This window comes from Vigna radiata, chromosome 7 (assembly GCF_000741045.1).
Source record: "Vigna radiata var. radiata cultivar VC1973A chromosome 7, Vradiata_ver6, whole genome shotgun sequence".
Classification (NCBI taxonomy): domain Eukaryota; kingdom Viridiplantae; phylum Streptophyta; class Magnoliopsida; order Fabales; family Fabaceae; genus Vigna; species Vigna radiata.
The window spans coordinates 29,926,800-29,951,259 of NC_028357.1; the positions used below are offsets into that span (position 1 = coordinate 29,926,800).

At 30.0% G+C, this 24,460-nt stretch overlaps 1 protein-coding gene across 1 annotated transcript; it reads right to left on the reverse strand.

The window, feature by feature from the left end:
* Nucleotides 1-10,403: 10,403 nt before the first annotated feature.
* LOC106768357 (lon protease homolog 2, peroxisomal) lies at nt 10,404-22,064 on the reverse strand. Its single transcript, XM_014653466.2, has 17 exons — nt 21,801-22,064; nt 20,807-20,919; nt 20,417-20,519; nt 19,639-19,808; nt 18,840-18,931; nt 18,410-18,589; nt 18,244-18,327; nt 17,774-17,901; nt 17,281-17,482; nt 16,991-17,197; nt 15,088-15,218; nt 14,281-14,494; nt 13,430-13,732; nt 13,105-13,299; nt 12,086-12,331; nt 11,075-11,176; nt 10,404-10,822 (listed from the first exon to the last, which is right to left on the reverse strand). Exons 1-17 carry the CDS (start codon nt 21,905-21,907, stop codon nt 10,739-10,741), a joined length of 2,661 nt encoding a protein of 886 aa, XP_014508952.1. The 5' UTR covers nt 21,908-22,064; the 3' UTR covers nt 10,404-10,738.
* Between the last annotated feature and the right edge of the window lie 2,396 nt (nt 22,065-24,460).

Here is a 24,460-nt window from a genome sequence, read left to right on the forward strand (position 1 = left end):
ATATATATATATATATATATATATTATATATATATATAAGTGGGGTGTAGACCTCACCTTACAAACTGGCCTTGTGAGGTTGAGTTAGGTCTAAAACCCACTTTCTAACAAAACCAATGTAGTATGTGGTTATTTTTTTAAAGTTGCTTGTCGTATATGTGTTTCTCAACCTGTATAATTGATAACAATCTGAACTAGAAATAGAAAATATATATTACAAGCTAAATAAATCTATAAACTAACATACTAATCAAATAATTAAACTAACATACTAAACCATTTAATGTTTATCTAATACATAAAAATATTATGTGATTACATAAAATAAATAATTGAATATTATAATTACTTTGGAAGAGGTGAAATAATGTACTTTGAGACACATAAAATTTTTATATTTATTTAACACTCTCTTTTATTTTATTTTTTTCCTCTCTTCTTTTTTAGAAAAATATAAAATTTTATTTTTATAATCATTTTATTCTTGTACTATGAAATAAATATAAAAGTGTCACTTTATTATTATTCACATGACAATAGTAATAAATATAGCTTAACTGACCATACTGTTATTTGAGCGTTCATGTGTAAGTAAATACATGGTCTGATAACTTCTAAAGCCACATGCACCACCTCCACCAAACTCTCAATTGAATCTTGACATATAAGAGTAACGGTAGATTGAGACATCTACACTCAATTTGACATCATTTTTATAACAATAAATACACGATTATCAATTTCTAAAATTCCATGCATCAATATCATTCATCAATACTTACACATGACTTCTCATCAATTGAGCATCACTTGTTCCATAAGAGGGACAACTACGTAACCTTATTCAACTCTAAAATTTCATTGTCTTTGTTTTGCTATCCTAATTATCTTTCTATCCTAGAAAAACTTAAAAAAAAATAGAAATATAATTAATGAAACACTTATTTATAAATTTCTGTCATTTATTTATTTAAAACTCGTCTTTATTAAAATTATGGATCTTACACTATTAATATATATTAATTCATTTTACAAAGTATGGGAAGTAGAGATACTTGTGCCCGTTGTCGGAAACTTTGAGAGAGTAGGCCACGAAAACCCGAAAACTCACATAAAAATATCTAAAAGATGATTATGTTTTTAGGAACATGCAAAATTTTCAGGTTTTTGTGGTTCCATTTTATAAAATATTAAAAGGAATAAAAAAAAACTATTAAATTTTGTTATTAGGCAACCATAGAAAAGGTTATATTGTGATGTTTAGTTGGTTGCTTCACGGCTTCACGCTTAACAAAATAAACCAAACACCACATAAAAGCAGGCAGCCTGAAGCTGCTAGCATCCAAAAATGGAACTGCCTAATTCAAAAGAGTTATAATGTTTACAGAGATAAATGCTAAACTAATTAATACGTGGTTGAGATTTACGTGAACAGATGCGTTTATCATCATAAATACTCAAATGATTGATGTTTTAAAGATTAGTTTTTTTTTTAAGAATAATTTTAAAATCATAAATTTTAATTGTTAAAGTTCCAAACTGTTTGAAAATATAAATTAAAATTTTAATTATTTAATTTTTTATAAATAATTCATTTTATGTTATCCAACACGCAAAATATAATAATAATAGAACCAAACCAAATACAATAAGAGAAAAACAAATATAAAAACGTTAGAACCAAACCAAATTCCATATCAGAATAAAAAATTAATACTTCAACAAAGGAATTAAAAAAAAAAATTGAGAAGTTGTACCTATCATTGAAAAAAAAAAACAACTTTAACTAGGAGTCGCAATATGGACAAATTCAACTCATTTTGGTCTAATTTGTAATTAATCTATAAAAATCGATCTGATTGGGCTGACCCATCGTTATAAAACAGGTCAAAATTTGTAATCTGTTTTACAAAAAAACCGAGTTGACTCACCATTTTTTTATTTTAAAATTTGTTTATATATATATATATATATATATATATATATTAAAAACAAGTTTAATCATGTAAATACTTTTTAAGTTTTTAATTAACAATTAATATTTTTAATTGAATAAATTTAAATCATTATTATGTTTACATGTCAAATTATTTTTATAATTAATAATTGAAATTTAATTTTGAAGTATTAATGATTTAATTATTTTCTTTTTAAAAATATTTATAATTTGAATATAACTCAGTTTATCTAACATTTGACCAAACTCACCTATATCATGGGATATAATAATAAAACTGGTAATTTTTTATTTTTTTTTAAATTGTCTCGTTGGAAATCAAACTCATTATCTTAACTCTTAATAATTCTCTCATTTTATATCATTAACTCTTATACTAATTGTTGAATTTAGCATCTACCACTCAACGAAAATTTATAACTAATAAATTGTGACTTAGATATACATCACTTAGTAATTGATGTTTTTTTGTGATATTGTGAGTAATAATCAAAGTTGCATTATTGTGATGAATAAATGTATTACGTAGGCCATATTTGAGGTGGTAATCATGATGTATTATGTGACCATTAAGTTTGGAGATTCAATGAAATTTTAGTTTTTAGGAGTTAAATAGATAAATGTATTAGAGATTGTAACATCATTTCAAGATGAAAAATTATTAATACTCGATGAGATATACAATAAATTATCTTATCATAAAAGTTTGTTAAATAAGATTTATATCAGAAAATATAAACTGTCAAATTATTTTTTTAAGAATATAATTTAGTTTTCATTATATACTCTGAATATATATATATATATATATATATATATATATATATATATATATATATATATATATATATATATATATATATAATGTTTTTGAATGGTTTCTGATACTTTAAATCTACAAATTTAGAGTGTTACACATGTAACTTTTTTTATTAAGCTATATATAAATTAAATTTACTAAATACATGAACTTATTTCACTTTATTTTAAATTTACTTTTTCTTTTCAAAATATTTGTAATTAAGTTTTATCTACACAAGATATTTTTAAAATCAACAAACTTTTTTTTCTTTTTTATAAAAGGATATAACGAAGACTTTTTAAAAGGTTATCTATCTTAATATTATTCATTCTCAAATATGTTTAAGAATAGAATTCTAATAGAATTTGGTGCATTACTAATACGATCACACCAAAATCAACATATTCATTATAGTCTATAATATTTTCTTTTTCTATGTAAATTGTTTTTGGATAAAATTGATTTTGTAAATTTAATTTTAAAGTAATTCATGTTTAGTTCTTTATATTTTGAATGTAAACTTACAGGAATATTGACTGCCCCAACATCAACACGAGGTCATGGAGTTCTTATGGGTTAGGCTACCAAAAAAGCAAATGCATTTGTTGATATGAGTAGTCAAATCAATTCATTTAAATTATCCTTCAACCGTATAGTCTCATACCTATACAGTCTTTAGATCTCTCTCATTTCGGTGTATGTTCGATTCTTTCATGTGTCCCTTCCACTAAAAGCTGTCAGGAGCCTCTCTTTGTTTGTACTTCTCGCACTCCGTGTCTCTTGCACCAACACCCGAGTGTCACATTAAAAGCAATATAGTTTTAGAACTCATATTTAAACAATTATTCAAAAATTATCTAAAGTTATTTCAATTTAAAATGAAATTCTAAATTCTTATTATTTAAAGAGAACCTAATCATCTAAATGTTTATCAGAAATCATATTAGCCGACATTATTTAAAGATGCTTGAAGTGTATGATATGTCAAGAATTTGATAGTGACAAATTTATTAAATGTATAAGAAGAAACAACCATTAAGTTGAATGTATAATAATTCTATGTCTTAGGAATATCCAAAAAGATTTTGAAATTTTATGTTCAAGCAAGCCTTTGAAAAACAATAGCATTTGAAGTGTCTATTGTAAAAGAGCATCCAATAGGTATAATATTGAATGCTGGTGTTTTAAGTGTTTGTTTGTTATAAGTTAATATGTTTTTATAATCTATCATAGGTTATATAAATTTACTCTATTTATCTATACTATATTCAAAACTTCATTAAAAAAAATTGTATTTTATTGGACCATGTTCATCCCAAGTTATGGTAAAAGATCGGATCTAGGTATGAAGACGCGACAGAGCCGGCTGAGTTTCACTATTGCATATCTATTTCAAAGAATAAATTCATTATCATCTATATACACAAATCCAATGAGTATGAATTTTTTGTCTCTCATCCTCATCCTACCGAGTAACGGATATACGTTTATACCCGTACCTGTTCCCAAATCTATTTTTTTTACTATTTCAATATCAATTAATTTATTTTTATAAAATAATAAACAATTCTTAAAAAAATTATAATATTGTCATCAAAAGAATGTATTCTTATTTCTTGATTATCAAGTATTTAAAAAGAAATTATAATTATATGCATTTCAAATTAGATACCAATTAAAATTTAATGAGAGAAACATTTATTAAAATTGCAAAGTTAATTGTACAAAGTTGATAAAGCTTAAAATATTTTTAAAAAAATTACAAAAAGAAAATAGATAATCAAATTTAAAAATATTTTATTGCCTGTTTAAAAATAACTAATAAAATCTCTTTCTTTATACACTAATATAAATTATACTACCACATGAATGAAATCACACAAAATATAAAAATTAAACTAATAATAATTTAAATTTAACAGATTTTTCATTTTTTGAATTTCAATATATGTTGGTTGGTAATAAACAAGATTCATGATAATAATATTAAATTATTATATTATAGTAAATTATTTTCTTTATATGTAGTGATAGAATTACACTTCTAATAATGAATTAGAAAATAAAAATAATTATATAAAAAACATCAAAATAGTATTCTACATTATAAAAATGAAGAACAACAAATATTATTAAAAAGAAGTCAAATGTATAATCAAGAGTATGATAAAATAAAAAATACCTTAAATATCTAAGTAAAATTTTCATATACCAAACTAATCAAAGTGTAGAGATAATAAAACTTGTTAGCAAAACAAAATATTCTTCAAATGAAATAAAAATTAAGAGTAAATAAACTAAGAAGATAAATTTTTTCTAGGATTAAATATATTTTTAATTACTAAATTTTGACGTAACAATAAAATTCGTCGATTGTTCGAAAATTTGATATAAACTTTAAAAATGAATGGATATAATTATACTCAATTATGTTAAATTTGTTTGACATGCCAAACATGTTTCATACTAGCATTTAAGATGTTACACTGTTTCATATGTCTCGATTCAATGTGAGTTGAAAAACACTCTTGACACGTCAAAAAAATTTAATATAACTAAGTGAAAAGGATTATATTTATTCCTTTTTAAAATTTGAAGATCAAAATGTATTAAAGTTTCTGACATTGACGAATTCCAATTTTGGGTCAAATTTTATAAACTAAAAACATATTTAATCATATTTTTCTATTACCTAGTAAATGTAGAATTTATGCTATTGAACACTTAGATTAATAGTTAAACATTCTCATGTGAAGAAAATAAATAATAAATAAAAATATTAAAAAGGAGTAAAAATATTCAAATATAGGACATAAAAATTATTTAATTTACATACATCATTAGGACAGTATTGCGAGATTCTCATAGAAAGAAAAAATATCTTAAAAGATATGAATTGATTTCATGATAAGTCAAACAATTATAAATGACAAAAAAAAAGTATGCATCTAAAAACAAAGAATGGTTATAAAACTAAAAACTAAAAATTATATATATATATATATATATATATATATATACACGCACACACACACGAGATCTAATAAAGTATGAGTGTTTTAGTAATTTAAATGAAGATGATTATTAAAGTGAGTATGGAGACAGGGACGAGGTGGATATGTACATAGTTATCTTAATCCCCATACTCAATTTAAAAAATTGAATATTACCCATACTTAGCCAGGGTAGGAATTCTATGTCCAAACCGAGACGGGTTTGGATAATATCCACATGAACAAGTTTATTTATTATCCCTACTCAGATTAAGTTAATCACTATCATCATGACTCGCACTTATAACGATAATAATGCAACTGTTATGATATGGTATTTATTGTAATATCTAAGCCTTCCTAAAATATAAACAAGCACATCTAAGTAAGGACCCAAAGCAACCAAGTATATAAAAGGACCTATCATTAGGTAAAATGTTACCTTTAGGTTATATACACATCCTTGTCACTAGAGACGGCAACGGGTTGGGTCAGGGCACGAATAGTGCTTACTCACAACCCGACTCGTCGGATAAAATCTTCATTACCCGTCGGGTGTCCATTTAAAAAATATTCACGGGTATTTTAAAACCCACGAGTACTCGTGGATATCCGCAAAAAATTAAAAAAAAATATATTTTATACATTTTAAAATAAAATTTAAATAAAATTACAATATATATATATAATATAATATAAATTAAATTAAACATAAATTAAAATTTAATTTTAATTGAATTTAACCTAATAAAATATAATTTTATTTTATTTTTAATTAAATTTAATTAAAAATATATATTATTAATACATTACAATTCATACATTAAAATCAAAACCTAGTGACCAAATCACATTCACTCATCTATCAAAATCACATATAGTTCTCCTTACCTGAAATTTTTATATTCAAAGCAATTTCAAAACAAAGCAACAAGGTTATTCCAAAATCTAAGGATGTATAATCACATGTCCAAATATAACTAAATTTTAATATTTGATAACAAGTTAAGATGATCACTTTTCTTAATTGATCTCAACAAGACTAATTACAAAATCATAAAAAATTTAAGAGAAGAAATAATATGTAAAGTAAATAGAAACTTATCTTTGTTTAAAAATTTGATTGAATATAAATGTTTTCTTACTTTTCAACTAATGTAGGATTCAATCATACCAATGTGAAATTTTAAAGAAAAGTGGAAGATAAAAAAGAAAGTGATGATTGAAAGTGCGAAAAGTAAGAGAAGCAGGAATAGAAGAAGGTTACGTGACTAAGGGTGTGTTCTTTAGGATGGATTTGAGAGAGATGATTTGGGGAAGATGATTTGAATGAATTTGAGTGGATTTAAGGATAATTTTTTTGTTGTTTTTTTGAGTGGATTTGTGGGTAATTGAGAGTGAATTTGAGAGTAAAGTTTGTGAAAATTAGTGTAGAATTTGATTGATGTGATAGATTAAAAAAATTAGTTTAATTGGTAAAAATTAAAAATTACCAAAATGTCCCTAGTTATTAAAATAATATAAAATGATAATTATTAATGATATATTAATTGTAAAAATATTTATAAAGAGTAAAAAATTAAAAATAATTATTAAAATGTTAAAATAATTTTAAAATGATAATTAAAAATAATTATTATACAATTAATGTTATATTTAATTCTAAAAAAGTTTTTAAAAATAATTATTAAAAATGTTTAAAAATTCTTGAGAGGCTCCCCGAGAATCTCTTTCCTCGTCTTACCCTCCTTTGGGAACTGCCCCAATGGAAACGGCCCCGACATTTCCACGTGCTTCACGCCCTTCGTGCCAGGCGGTGGAGGATTGAACGAGTCGAACAACGGAATCTTCTTCCTTTTGCTCTTCAGCGGCGCCTTCTCCGTCTATGGTCGCGGCATCGTGGGTAGCGCGAACGGCAGAAACGCCGACTCCCGAATCGCTGGCTGCATCCTCCATCATCAACGACAGCTTCCTCGAGTGCTTCAATGACCATGTGATGGTGGCTGCATCCTCCACCGGTCCGTCAGCCTTCCACCACCAACCTTCCAACCTCCACCGTCATCAAAATTGCATCAGCCTGCAACACACATCAGTCATGCACGAAGGAGGAAGAATGTCGGGGAACCGATTACTGCACCTCAACCATTAACTGGAACCGAATACAACGTTCTTCTCTGCAATGTTTTGAAGGAGTGGAACCGGATACGCGTGATGTAACCGAATACAACTCCATCTTCATTTTCTTCTCACCATTGTAACCGGTTACCAAATTTGTGGAACCGAATACACCCATGAACCACCTCTTTTTCAAGATCAGCTGCTTTAGTAAACTTCATCTTCATTCATCAAGCTGTCCTCAAGATCAAACTGCAATCAACCCGATCATCTTGCAAATCACTGCAATTCGTCGCTCGTAAATCCACTCAAACGAACACCTTCTACCGCGCAAATCATCGCTCTCCTTTCTCGTTGTGCAGTGTTTCACCCTCAAACGAACACCGCATAAAGGTTTAAAAATGACTCTTTTTTTTCAGAAATATGTCAAAATAATTATAAGATTTTTTAATTCTAGTAAAAACTGTGAAAAGTGAGAAAAAAAATATGTCTTTATACACTTTCAAGGGCTAGTAAGAGAGTCTACAAAATGTTTTTCAAATTTTAATAAACATAGTTTAAATAGAAATATTTTATTTAAGAATAAAATTTTAAAATTTTTTAAAGGGTTAAATATGTTTTTAGTCCCTATAGTTTGAGGAGATTTTGGTTTTAGTCCCTCCTTCAAACTAAGGTACAATTTAGTCCTTCAACTTTAGAAAACTCTGGTTTTAGCCCTTTTTACCAAATTTTTTTAACTGTATTTGTTGTTTCAAACACGTTTCATTATAGCATTTGGATTGTTTACACTGTTTGACACATTTTTACTTCAATGTTAACTGAGAAACGCGTTTGAAACAGCAAAAAAAGTTAAAAAAAATTGGTAAAAAGGACTAAAACCAGAGTTTTCTAAAGTTGAAGGACTAAATTGTACCTTAGTTTGAAAGAGGGACTAAAACCAAAATTGCCCCAAACTATAGGGACTAAAAACATATTTAACCCTTTTTTAAATGTAGATTATTTAGCATAAAAATATTTATTAAGGAATTTATTAATATTTAAAATAAAATAATTACTAAAATTATATAGTGAGTAAAAAAATTGGTGAAATACATTTACTAGTGTGTTGGGGAGGTATTGCCCTTATAAACTACTTATTACGTGTGATTTTTCAGTTGGTTGCAAAAATATTCTTATTTAAAAAAAACATACTTTAAATATAAGGGTACTTTAGTAATTTTAAAATTTAATTTAAATAAAATATAAAAAAAGTAGTTATTCATTAATTGTTTTTTAAAATAAAAAATACAAAAAGGAATATTTTTAATTATAATATTTTTAAATAGATATAACTTGTATAGTTACGTTGTTTTTTTAATCACATCCATAGACAACATTTTTTTCATGACTTAGAGGTAGTTGTTTTTTTACCCTAGACGGATTCTATAAATCCTAAACCCTAAACCATTATATTTTTTTCAAAGGTAGTTGTTTTTAAAATAAAAAATAAAATAAAAGGTAGTTGTTTTTTAAAATTAAAAATAAATAAAAACTAATAACTTGACCAATCAAGATTTTTAATAATTACTTTTTATTTTTTTATTTTAAATTAAATTTTAAAATTATTAAAATACCCTTGATTTAAAGTTGATTTTCTTTTTTAATAGAAAATTTTTGTAACCTAAAATTTGGTACGTTTTAAAACGTACCACTGAAAAACCTCCTTACATAAATTAGCAAATCCGTCCAAATCCCTAAGATAGCAAGAAATACTGTGATTTTTCTTGTGAGATATTTTTAATAACAAATAGTTGTAGACGTTTACGTGAAAGTTTTTCCACAAAATACATGTAGATATTATTTGCAAAGTTATTGTAATTACTTGTAAAATTACTTATTGTAATTATTTGCAAAATTACTTATGTCCATATCAATTATATTTTCTAGCGAAATTAAAATAAATAAATATATATATATATATATATATATATATATATATATATATATATATATATATATATATATATATATATATATATGTGTAAGTTACAGTTATAGTATTTTTTTGTCATTTAAATGTATGAAAACCCATTAGCATCATTTGTGGATGATATTGATTGCATAATTTTTTGTTTTTTTGCAATTCCACTTTCAATAAATGATTCAATCTTTTATTTCTTATAAGATTAATCATTAGAAAATTAAGAATAAGGCCCGGTGTTGCATGAATAAGAATAACTGCAGTTTTTTATGATTGGGAAAAAAAGAGAGACCACGAAGAAAGTAGGGAGCGGAGCACCCCTTCCATCATTCTGAAGTAAGTACGATGGACAAAATTTGACCATCTCTCAGTTGACCGCATATTTGGAAACTCTTACTGACTAAACAAACCAAAACGTAAGAAAGAAAAACGGTTGAATAAACCACGATAAAGAGAGAGGAAACACTCTTGTTTGAAGTTAATTATCTATGATTACAAGAAAAAAAATTATATATATATATATATATATATATATATATATATATATATGTATGGTGAGAAGGTAAATAATTTACAAAAAGAGTGAGCAGGGTATATTGCATGAAGAGCTCTTTAAAAATGTCACCTTCCACAATAGCTGATCTCAAGCTAAAGCATTTACACACTAAAATTACGGTGAAGTGAATTTTCAATGATATATTGAATGTCAGCTCGCATCCAAATTGTTGGTCTGTTTGGTTTTGCTCAATTACGGCCACTTGAATAGGTCAATGTACTTGGACTCGACCCCGGGATCAGAAGGAGAATCTTAAGATCAGAATGGGAGCGTATGTTGAATTGATATACAAGCCATTAATGATTTGAAACACAATGGTGTGGGTACTACAACGACCTTCGTATCAAGGTTGCTGTTATAACTTTGAGTGTTGCCTCCAAGGGCACCCCCCATCAAAAGCATGCTCCAACACATCTTCCACTCGTTTTGCCAGCAAAATCTGTCAAGGAAATTTAAAAAATAAAATAGTGATCTTGTGCTTCATTTCACTGATGATAAAACCTGATTGAGAAACATTAAGATGTAGAAAACGAAAATAGGCATTTACAAGGTCTACTGAAGGTTTGAATATACTAGTTAAAAATAAATAAAGAATTTTCAAGACCGTTGAATTGTCTAGATTAATAGGAAACATGGTCACTCGTAGTTGTAAAATGAGCAACCTTGCAGCAAAACATGGCTGTTGAATTACCTCCAAATTGGCTAGCACTGACGATGGTACTTCGACCAAGTCCTTCAAGTTCCTTTCAGGCAGGATAACTCTCTTAATACCATAACGATGTGCAGCTAGTATCTGAAATGATGAAAAAGGTCATTTTATACCACATTTTACAACCTTAATCTTTCTTAATCTCTTTCTTGAACATGTTTAATTAGATACGACCAATGCAGTTAAAGCCGCACAAAACTGGCAAACTAACTATTACAAAAGCATTAACTCCATCTGAAATAGCAAACTGGGTTAATATAATTCTACCCGACAATTGGTTAATTTCTTTTGGTAAAAAAAGCATAATAGAGTTAATTAAATCTCTATAAGCTATGAAGCCCATAGCGCCTAAAAGCACAAAAGACACCCATTTTCTGTATGTCTATCCCAAACAATTCACGAAGATACGTATCTGTCATCTCTTTCCTCAAAGGAATGAGTGTTGAACTCGAACACAGAGACAGAGAATGCTAAAAAAATTAAGTTCGACCAAAACCAAACAAAAAATACAAACTAGGGACAGATTAAAATACTCTATTATGGGATCGAAGAATTAATTAAGTCATTAAAAATAATGGTAGGCTATTCCAACTTCTGACAACAACCAAATTTTATCTCAGAAAGTGAAATTGGTTACTGTTATGTGTACTGTGTTGTCAATGGCAGGCAGCAGGCAAAACTTACTCTTAGTTTTACGGTGGACAACGTGGCAGAATGGAAAAAATAATTATAAAATCTAACCAAAAAATTTACAGATTGAATAGTATGCATTGAGAACATGAAAAAAAGACATAAATCAAATTAACCCATCACAACTCACAAGTTCTGAACTTCTTTTTCTTATTTTTCATGCTACTTTCATCTTACTTTACCTTTTTGTCCTTATCATCAGTATGTTTATTAATTTCAGCCCACGCTCTGAATTCATTCTATTTAGGTCAATAGTCCTGTCTCAGAAAGTTGACAAAGGTCCAAAATATATAAGAATTTTACCTTATCCTTGACACCACCAACGGGTAGGACTAGACCTCTCAATGTCATCTCTCCAGTCATAGCCGTGTCTGATCTCACCCTTTGCTGACTGAAAAGTGATACTAATGCCGTGACCAAAGTCACACCTGCTGAGGGCCCATCTTTAGGTACAGCACCTGCTGGAAAATGTATGTGTACATCACGACCTTCCAAAAGACTAAATCCCTCCTCAGCAGCCAGCCTAAGATCAGTTGCCCTTGCCCTTACCTACAAAACCAATCCTTCATAGTTAAAGAAAAGCAAGTAATGATTCCCGATTTAATCCATATGTTGAGCATATATAACAGTCTGATGGCATGTATTAAAAGGAAAATGAGAGCCAAAGTGTACGACAAGCATATCATGCTGATACAGCCTTCGATCTGAATGACCCAATTAAGGCTTAAAAGTAAAAGAATATTTCACTTGTGCACACCGCAAGATACACACTACAGTTTTTATTTTTTTAACAAATACACTTGATGGGTTCCGATGGATACCAAAATTACAGAAATAGAACAGAGCACAATAGGTGGTAGAAATGTATATAATATTATTGAAAGATAGGAAAATAAAAGGAGTGAGACTCCCGTATGGCTAACACAGCACTCAAATCTCATACCTTGCAATTGAATCCTAACATCTCACCACATTCCAAAATCCTAGTACCCATGTGATCTAACCACAAACTAACCCTTTGACTAGTCTTAACAAACACATAAATGTTAGCATCACCATCCATGCAACTCTTTGGCAACTCAGAAATATGGAGGTAAGCTCCAAATAAAAATTGATAAGAATATTGGGAGAACCACATCATAATAGCTGAAAGTTATCGTTTGAAAACTCTGGGACCTTATAATTGGATCCAAACAGGAACAATAAACTTCAAGATACAATACTAGCAAACCATAACCATAGATAAACTTTTAGGCACAGGATGCTAGATAAAACCAATCAAGATGGAAGGATAATTAAACAAATTGGATTTTATTGCATACCCATGTTAGAGCAATCTGGGCTGATTCTTTTATTACATCACCAAGCTGTCCAGTAAGATGCAGTTCACCCTTCCCAACCATTGCTGTAGCCTCCACAAACTGAACTTCCCCGCCAAAGGCAGTCCAAACTAGCCCAACAGAGACCCCAGGGGTAGCCACACGTTCAGCAGCCTCACTACCATCAAATCTTGGGGGCTGCATTACATGACATCAGATAAATAATTTCCTTCAAAATTTCCTCACAACCAAGCCAATTCATTTACACTTAATATATCAAAGAAATGTTGTAAACATTCATTATAACATGCTATGGCATATCAATTACCCCAAGCACTTTTTCAAGCATAGGTTCGTCCACAACCAATGGAGAGGCAATCCTGAATGTGTTTGTGATGTCCCGACTATTGACACCAATAGGTATCACTTCCATCTCAACTTCAGTCCCGTCAGCCAGTCTGTTTTCCACCAGTGGTGTAGTAAGTCCTTGCATCCCTTTGTTTAATGGAACTACTTGTTCTTGCTCTAAAACTCGTACTGCAGCAGCTCGAGCCAAGGCAGCTATATTCCTTTCCAAATTTCTCACACCAGCTTCCCTAGTATATCTGTGAATGACGAGCTTCACCATTGCCTTCATCAAAATAGCCCTTCATTAGATTTCTATACAAATTTTCTTTCTAGGAAACACAAAATGGTATAGGAAGTATTTCAGTTGAGATTATCCTTTTATAGTAATTTCAGTTCAGACTATTATGCTACATACGATTTCATTAGTTTAATAGCATCCTTAAGAACAACGACCATGTAGAAGGAAAGAATGTAATCACAAGGACTAGTAAAAGAAAGAATTCCGATATTCAATCAATAAAATGTAAGATACAACCAAAACATAGAAAGCAAGGATTAGCAAAAGAATGACTTTAGATATTCAATCACTAAATGTAAGATACAACCAAAACATAAAAACCAGTTATTTTCCACAATGGCAAGACTGAAGATATTTACAGTTATGGATACTATCAAAATCAATTGCTCACACGTACATTTACAATACCATGTAAACTAATAATACTTCATATGTTTGTCTTCTTATTCCTTTTATTTTTTCCCTTTCCCTAAATGAGAAGAAACTTTGTATGTATCCGAAACTATTTTTGTATAATCAAAAACATTCACTACCTCTGGAATCTGAAGAAACTCAGAACTCAATCCATGTTGGTCTAAAACTCTTGGAATCAAATGCTGCATGGCTATGTGGAGCTTTTCCTCAGGTGTGTATCCAGGAAGCTCAATTACTTCCATCCTATCACGAAGTGGTGGAGGAATGGGTTGCAACCTATTTGCCGTAGCCACAAAGACTACCTTGGATAGATCAAATGGAACATTCAAATAGCTAGCTAACGTTAAGGAATCCGACAGATTTTTTTACAGTAAAAGATAAAATATTAGTAAATAGTGGGAGGAATGCTTTGTTGTCAGTAACAAGGAGGATAAGAAATCCTTTGGGCAATGTGCGTTAAAAGGGAAACGGGGCGAAAGTGAACAATTCTGGCCAAGTAATAGATATATTAGGGTATACATTAACACAATTTCCTTACAAAAAAAAAAAAAAAAAAACAACTAATGTTAAGATTAACTTATCCTTAACAATCAAATGTCAAAGGAAGATGGTGAAATCTTCAGAAAAATAAATTGAAGGTAGCTAGATCATGTTCAAAATAAGAATATAGTTTATGCTAGAAAAAAAAAAAAACTTAATTGTGGGCAGACAAGCAGATGGTAAAAATGCAAAAGAGGTTTCTCCAACCAGGAAATAGCTATTGTATTATTCATTCTTTCAACTTAAGACTTTTTTTATGTGGCTAGGTGAGGCGTGAAAGGGAAAAAATTTCATCAGAAAGGATGTCGGGGACTGAAAAAGTATCATCCCATCTAACAAGGGAGGAGAGAAAATTCAGGGAACACATCTTCAAAAGTAAAGGATACTGATCGTTGAATGATTTATTTTGTTCTGGATCAAGAACCTCTAGCAATGCTGAAGCTGGATCTCCACGAATATCAGAGCCTGTCTTGTCAACTTCATCAAGCAACATGACAGGATTGCACACACCTACTCTCTGTAAGTTAGATGTAAAATGAAATGATCAGTCTAAAATTCAAAGAGAGAAAAACACATCAACAACTATATTATATATTCAATTTTGTATGGTATAATCTTAATGTTTGCCCTTAATGACTTGAAGTACACGTGAGAAAGAAATAAAACAGTATCCAAGCTTTAAAATACTTCGTATGAAACATTATGTTAATGTGAGATAATGTCTTCTCGCTTTATATCTGTACATCGGTACAATATGATTACTAAAATTATCTTAATTTCATACAAACACATTAATTAGAAAAATATTATTATATAGATGGAACATTTGTACAATATAAAGAAGAAACAGAAAACTTAGATACTATTATGATCACAAGAGAATAAAGAACACCCCCATGAGTTCACTAATCAAAACTATTTATTAAACTCCATATTCTCTCTTTAAGTATTATAAATTACACAAAAAAAATTATATATATCCAGCATCATACGATCATAGAAGAATAAAAAAACTTTGTCACGGGATCCGCTAATGAGTAAAAACTACTTATTAACCCACGTTTTAACATTCCAATCGTTCGATATCAGTGGCCTCCCTCCTTGACAAAAAAAGTTGTCAGGAGACATGAAAATAATATGATAGGAGGATTTTGTATCTCCTTGTCTCCTAATAATAACACAACAATTTTATATATGAAAATAACATGATAGGAGGATTTTGTATCCTCCTAAAAACAAAGAAGCAAAAGAGAGTTGATTAAAAAACGTAGATCAAGGGGGCTCTCTATTCCATTTGCATATCTGATTCTAATTTCTAAAACTCGTCTCTGTAAGTGACAATATCCCTTATGTTATCCTCTATTGAAAAAAAAAGTCAAGTTAGATAATAGTGTTTTCGTTTTAGTCCATCTCTGTCTATAACTCTGACTTCAAACGAGAGTGCACTGAAAGAAGTGAGAACTGTCTGATCTAATACTCTAGTCATAATCATATGTACCAATTACTCAAAAATGTATTTTTCATTCTGTATAAGAGGCCCTCCAAGTCCCGATATAAAAATTACTATATCTCCTTTCTTATCCTCCCTTTCTATTCTTAACTGATAAGCATTTTCTGTAAAACAGTTTTATGTAAGCATTTTGGAATCTTAGATCTAGTCTTTATGCATCCTAATTCTGACTCGGTTCTTGTCTCATTTACTAGGAGTAACACCGATTCAGTCCTAATACACCAATCATGTGCACCAAATCTTTATAAATACAGTTTTCCTAATTCCGACTAAGTTTTAGCCTCATTCACTAGTCCTAATAACTCATTCATAGAGGTTTAGTCTCGATGCATCCTAGTTCTGAGTAAGTTCTTGTCTCATTCACTAGAACTAATACTGATCCACTCCTAATAATCCATTCATATGCCAAATCCTCATAAATGCAGCTTTTCTTCTGTACAAGAGGCCCTTCCAATGTCCGAGTAAAAAAAAATACCGAATCTCCTGTTAACTCCTCCATTTATATTCTAACTGAATCAACATTTATGTACTACAGTTTTGCGTAAGCATTTTGGAATTTCGGATTTAGTCTATATCCAACCTATCCTAAAACTGACTCAGTTCTAGTCACACTCACTAGGACAAAACCAAAAGGCCCAGGCCCAGAGCAAACAAGAAAATGAAAGCATTCCATCTATCATAATCTAAAACTATCAATAACCTCACCCATGTATTTGCAAAATGTCATGCAAATCAGAGGCTATTACAAGTAATGTCAGAAATTTTAAATTCAGTTGAACCTTTAATCCATCTATGAGCCGCCCAGGCATGCTTCCAACATATGTTCTCCTATGTCCTCTAATATCAGCCTCATCCTTGACTCCACCAAGGGATATGCGCACAAATTTTCTTCCCAAAGCAGCAGCAATAGAAGATGCCAAAGATGTTTTCCCAACACCTGGTGGCCCAACAAAGCACAACACAGGACCCCTTGCATCTGGTTTAAGCTGTAAAGTATACATGTACTTAAATTAGCAACTAATTAAATTTCAAATACACTAGAAAAGTATAGTAAGAGTTGTTTGACAACCTTGCGAACAGCCAGGTATTCAATTATCCTTTGCTTAACCTTCACTAAACCATAGTGATCACTATCAAGTCGCTTCTGTGCAGCTTTTAAGTCCAGTTCAATCTCTTCACTAGCTTTCTGCCAGGGCAGATCAGCAAGAAGCTCTAGGTAAACTCTTGAACTGTTATACCCTGGTTGCTGTGGCTGCATTTTTTTAAGCCTCCTGAGACACAAATTAGTAAAATGAACTGATCGTCTATCTGAGGCTACAAAAGCTCTTAAATTACGATAATATCATTTTCTTTTTCATTTTGCAGATCATATGTAACAAGTTATTCCCTCACAAATTTCAATCCTATGTTCATCGCCATATGTAACTATGTTCCCATTGAGAAGTACCTCAACTTTGATATTATCCTTTTCATTTTGCAAATCATATGTAACAAATTATTCCCTTAAAAAGATCAATCTTAAGTTTATCACTATATCTAACTATGTTTCCATTGAGAAGTACCTTAACTCTCTGTGCGCATGTTTCCATATATTCTGTGGCATTCTTGCACTTTGCATTTTTCTTTCAAGAGCAGCCAGGTCATCCTCATCATCATCATTATCACCAAGCTCCTCTTTTATGGCCCTCATCTAAATATATAATACATAAGAGAACATTTCAATTAAATTAACACACAAACAAAGCAGAAAAATGCTCCTGCAGCATTTCCTGCAAGGATTTATCTAAACCTGACAGAAAATAGATTGCCATTTTTCCACATATTTATATATATTGCGGTCATTAAGGAAAGAAAAATTATCTACCAAAGCATACTATGCACGAGGACTTCCTACTTGTCATAATAATCTGAAAAAACTATTGGCTTGAAACATTTAATTGAATTTTAGTAGGGTGTAACTCTCCTCTCAGTATAACAACTATACCCTTGTTTGTATATGACAAATAAATCATGAAAAAAGGAGAAAACTAACCTGCTGGCGCAAAAGAAATTCTTTCTGAGATTTTGACAATTGTCCTTCAACCTTTTGAGTAATTTTCTCAGCCACACGAATTGACTGTTGGCATATACAGGCACAAGTAGAATTAGTGAAACTAAAAGACCGAGCCAAGTCAAGCGTCAGTAACTCTATTACTCACCTGTAAATGCCTGTCAACTAACTCAGTTGCTTTTGAAAGCCTCACTTTGGGGTCAACTGAGTCCAGCATAGATAATTGTTCTTCAAAACTTATCTCAAAACTAGCAACAAATATATCAGCCAACTTGTGAACTGGAACGTTATCCAAAAGGACTTTAGTCCTTCCACCAGTTTTTTGTTTCTATAAACAAGCAAGAAATTGTTAGCTAAACAGAAAGGATGGCAATCCCAAAATATTAAAATTAACAGTTTATACATATAACTATAAAACAGAAGTTAACATCAATAACCCAAAATATTTTAGGCAAGCATAGACTGAAATGGTAATATTCAACTAATATTTTTATTATCCTAGGTTTTCTAGAGCTAAAAACTCAAATAACAATTTTGTATTTTCAGTGAATGTTAAGTGCTGAAGGTAAAAGCTTTACCAGCTCCAAAACAGAAATAAGTTCCATAGCAGTAGCTTTGAATTGGCGAGACAACATTATGAAATCTGGGTCTTGCTCCACTTGTTCCAGCTCTAGATTATAAAAATGGAAGCAACTAGTCTTCAGAGTTAATGAATTAAATTTTATCAATGGTTGAATCATCATGAAACAAGCATAAAATTCCTTTTTTCCATTTTACCATAATGCTAAAAGCCACACTGTTAAGCTGAAAACAACAAAATTCTTAATTCATTAAGCTATGTCAGCTATATGGATTACATGATGCCATTGGGCACAATCAAAAAACAAATCCTTAGAGAATTATTCCCCTTGACATCCCTTTTAACAACTTCTTCCAAATGTTCTTCATGATCCTCTACCCCTTTCATAGGACTAAACCATACCATTTACTCTCCTGCCTGGTGCTTTCAAGGGACTTCTTAGTACCTGAACTTTAATACCATTTAAACTCGCATGCTCTTTCCTCGTGAGAAGTATACAGTAAAAAGTCAAACTATTAAATGTTCACAGTCAGAAAACAAAAACTTCAGTTTATAGTGTTTACATCAAGTGGAAGGCATAGGTCTCAAATAATCATTTATCTGTTTATAGAAAATAAAATATCAAATTTCTGGTGGAACCCATCACTGCCGGATATACAACTCTTACGTAATACGTATTATCATTACTATCCAACAGCTGATTTAATGTTACCAAATAGCAAGAAAACCAAATGGGCATAAAAATATAGATTTCCGACACAGAAGCTAATACTGAAGAAAAAGTACTAACAACTTACCAGTCTTAGTCATTTCAAGGGAAGTTATCCTTGCAGTATGGTATATTCCTCTTGTGCTCAGTTCCTGTACTCTAAATCTGCATAAACCTTCAAGAACAACTGTGTATGTAACCCTCCCACTTGGTTTCTCCACTCCCCTTGATAAATGTAAGGGTCGGGCAGCTACTCCCCTGGAACCAAAGTTGATAAAAATCCACTGAAATTCTCAGGTTTCATTTTGCAACATTTGATCATATAAGTAAGGGCTAGTTTGTTTTAAGAAAACATTTTATGTTTCCATTTCCTGTTTTATCTAATTATTACACAAATTCCACCTATTTTTCACTTTGTTTCCTGTTTTTAGTGATTTCTACATGAATTGGAGAAAATACCAAAATATTTGTTACATAATTTCCTGTACGAATATTTGAAAATCAGAAATAAAATGAAAATAAGGTGATAATAGTAGTTATCGTCCGAGAAAATAGAAAACATTTTGCTCAAACTAAACAAGCCAAAAGTTGTTCAATTGATAGAATTACAAAATTATTGTACTTTTTTGTAATTACCAACATCTAAAGGTAGATATACAAAAGAAGCTATCAGTTCAGGCGAAAAAGAAAAAGACAACAGACTTTTGAACTGTTAGAATGTATAACATCATTAAAAACGTTCAACTTATACAACTTAATCCAAATTGCAGATGGAGTGATGAACTGTTAGAATGTATAACATTTACTATCAACTAACTTGATCTGAGATTATAGAATGACACAAAAGGTATTCATTTGAGTCCTACCTATTGTGCCAATGAACAACATCATTCTGCTTTTTTGTGTCAAGCTTATGAGAATCCGATGAACCACCTTGAACTCTTGTGTTTTGATTTGCAGAATCAGTGCCTGTGCTTATAAGGAAGAGGGGAATAAAAATTAATATTGGCAAACCAGGTTTTATTTGGTCGAGGTGAAAACAAAAAAGAGTAAATAGTTCTTCTTATCCTAACAATGTAAAGGTTTTTATATTCAATCTCCCATTGTCTTCCATGATAAAGAAGTATGATTGTTGAATGCTATAATAACTATCTTAAAAGTCATGGCAATAATACATTTGAATTGGTTGACAGTGTAAATATTTCTACACTAATAGTGTATAAAAACTAAACTTAAAATAAAAAACAATTTATCACCTTCAGATACAGTAGGACCTACTGGCTTAATTTCAGCAGCATCACGCACTGGCAGGATGCCAATCAACCCCTTCTCTTCTCGCTGCCAAAGCTCTTGTTCCACCAACTTCACACTTCAGTAAACCAAAGAAACAGTCACTGCTTAAAGACATCGAGAAACTTTTTGGTACAGACAATGAGTCACCTTTTTTTAGTAAACCATTGTAACTAAAAAAAAAAAAAACAATAAATGAACAAGTAAATACTAAGTGGACAAAGTATCCTCTTTTTACATTACATGAATTGACAAAAGAATCCTTAGAAACATAATTTCAATGTCAGTAACACACTCTTTACTGTTAAGTGAAATGTACTTAAAGTCACAAAACTGCGAGCTAGTGAGACATCAAATAAAAAGTTGACCCATAACTTAGAGTATCCACTAGCAAATACCCAGACAACAAAAACGTGTTTAAGAGGGACCCATAACTTTAGGATTACCAATAAATACCAAGCCAACAATAATGACGCGTTCAAGAATTGAAAAAAGAGTATTAGAAACTATCTTGCCAATATTTCTCTCATCCAGAAAACCAAAATTCCATTAATCCTCTTCAAATATCATCTATTTTAGTTTATCCTTTTAAACTATGGAGTCTAATTTCACCGAAAAATTCCATCAATCATCCCTAAATATTCATTTATTTTAATTTGTTAAATTACAGTTTGTAGTAAAAAACAAAAAACAACACTCAGCCATGTTTGCCTAATTCTTGTAATTTGAGAACTGAAGTAGCCACCTCAATAACTTTGGGAGACTGTAATTTAACTGATTAGGGTAAATTAAGGAGCAAACTCGAAAGGAGATCAACAGACAAAGCTGCGGATGCTAGTAATAGAAAACTCCTCCGGATCAAACAAAACAAGCACTCAAAACCAGAATTGGAGGTATAAAAGTTAATATGTCGTATTAATTAAATGCCAACTTGAAGGGGAAACGGAGAAGGAGAGGTACCTGGTAGGGGAAGTGCAGCGGATTCTGATGATGGCGCCGGGTAAGAGAACCTTGTTCTTGAAAGGGAGAATCGCCAAGCGACTCGGCAGCTCCACCGATTCGGCCATGGTCGGAACTCAGTGAAATAAAGGCCCTCGATTGGATTGATTTGTGAGAGAGGAAAAAGAAGGGAAGCGAAGGGTGAAGAGATGACACCAACGATGGGAAATAAATACAGAATCCGATTCGAAACAGACAAACGATCGGAACTAACTGCCTCTGTTTTCCTCCCAAATTTCCTTTTTATTGGTATCTTCTATTATCTTTATATTATTATAATTATTTCACGTGTACTATTTTTTTTATTAGTGACATATGTCATATTATCTAAAACGTTCCTAGACAAACATTTAATAAAACTTCAATCATTTATCATTTCCTCTACTTATTATAATTTAATTTATTTAATGGAACACAGTTTGTAGTTTTACAAATATTTAGTTTCATATAATTATAATTATGATTAATTATATTTGACTTTTTTTAAAAAAATTATCAAATTTATTATATTTAAATTAAATGCTTTAAAATGTGATATAAAATATTTTCAAATTAAGATAAAAGGGTATGGTGGAGAAAGATATTTGTACGCAGTCGCAAATACGCCTCCAAACATAAGTGTAACTTTTGGTATGCAATTCCATGACAAAAAGAAATCTCTAATGTGTCTCTTATATAAATAAAAATATTTAATATTTTATTAGAAAAAAAGGTGAAATTTTCAATATTTAACTGCATATGCAAACGGTGAGTTGAATCAATACATATTTTTAACTATTACTTAAAGTATAATTGTTAAAAAAATATTATAAAAGTGGGTAATTTTATCATGTAATAATCCATATATAAAAACTGTTGTGGTATTATTAGGAGACAAGGAGTGTGCTTATTAAGGATCAATATTATGAAGTTCTTGGAAGCAAGTTCCGTAATGAGTTAATATACTGTACTCTTAATTATTATATCTTACGTCGGTGTTCCGTATATATATATATATTCTAAGTTTGGATAAAAGGTGTTAGCATCAATATATGATAATTGCAAAGGATTTAATCTCTCAAAAGAGTAGAAGTTAAACTGTGAAGGTCATAGTAACAAATTTATTAAATTTAAAATTTAGTGTATTTTGTTTTTCTAATTTTACTTTGCGGTAAATGATAAATTAGAATAACAATATCATGTTTATATTGATCAAACAAGTTGGAGATATGAATTGTTTAAAATAAATTTACATATTTACTTTAGAAAGTAATTTGTTTGGTCTAAGTGAGAGTTAACAAGTTTATTATGACTATTAATTAATTTTTGGTTTATTTTTAATTAGTTGGTATAATAATGTAGTTTTTCTTGGAAACTACTTAATATTCTGCAATCTATTCAAATCTAGAATATGTGTAATTTATTAGAATATTTTTATTCTTTTTACAAAAATGAAATGAAAATATGTTTATCAATATGAAACATTCGAAAGGTAACAAACAATGTCTCTTTTCTGAATAAGGGGAAAGAGTCAACGACAACAATTTTATCTATTCATAACACTCTTCAATAATTTATTCCTGTTAAATCATTTAGTATGATGTGCAGGAACTTCATTTTTTTTTGTGTTTTGAAGTTGGTTATATGCAGAAAGGTGAAAAGTATATTATGAAATATTATTTTCGGCCGAAAGTATGTTTTTAGAATTATTTTTAAGAGCTAACTTCAAAAATTCATTTTCTGGACAATGACTTACCTCTCCCGCAATCCCCTTTTCATATAAAGGTTTTTCCCTTTTGGAAAATATTTCTCGAGAACTTAATAGTCAAAATATCAAATCTCCTGAAGATAAACTACTAATTCTAAAATTTTAAAACCAAATTTAATAACAATGAGAAGGGAAAATATATAAAGCAACCCTCCAATCAAAAATCAACATCAATATCACCAATTATTTTATTATTAAAGTGTAAAACAAATGAACAAACAGAATAACAGCAACAAATTATGGTGTCGCGGGTTACTATGTGGGTTACTATGTGGGTGAGAAAAAGATGATGGAGATGAGAGAGAAACAAATTGGATAAGTGAGGAAGGTAAATTAAGGTTAGGTAGGTGTTTCTGATTTTTTTTCAGTTGGGGCTACTGTTATCCCAATTGAAAAAATCCTTACTGTTATCCCAAAACTGTTGCAAGAACAACAAATTGCGGTGTCGTGAGTTGTTGTGTGTAGGTGAGGGAGAGTATAGAGATAAGAGAGAAACATATTAGATAAGGGAGGAAGGTGGATTAGGGTTAAGCAAGTGTTTTTGATTTTTTTTCAACTGGGACTACAGTGGAATGACAGAGAAAAGGTTGGAGTACGAGATGAAAGAGAAAGGGTTGAGAGGAATGAGAGAGGTGAGTAAGGGTTTGGGGTTTCTTTTTTTTTTTAGTTTTGAGAAAGAAAATTATTCAAATACCATTGATCTTAAACTTAGAATCCATAATATATGAAGGTATTTTTGTCTACTAAAACTCAATACACATTGCTAAAATGTACCAACGAAAAAAAGAAGTGTAGTAGATATATATATATATATATATATATATATATATATATATATATATATATATATATATATATATATATATATATATAT

Excerpts from the sequence above, each read along its gene's own strand:
- LOC106768357 (XM_014653466.2), bottom strand. The coding sequence starts at position 21,907 with ATGGCCGAATCGGTGGAGCTGCCGAGTCGCTTGGCGATTCTCCCTTTC. Across the intron at positions 17,902-18,243 it reads AATTTCTTTTGCGCCAGCAG|ATGAGGGCCATAAAAGAGGA; the intron begins GTTAGTTTTCTC and ends TTATATATTTAG. Across the intron at positions 10,823-11,074 it reads CAGTGCTAGCCAATTTGGAG|ATTTTGCTGGCAAAACGAGT; the intron begins GTAATTCAACAG and ends TTTCCTTGACAG.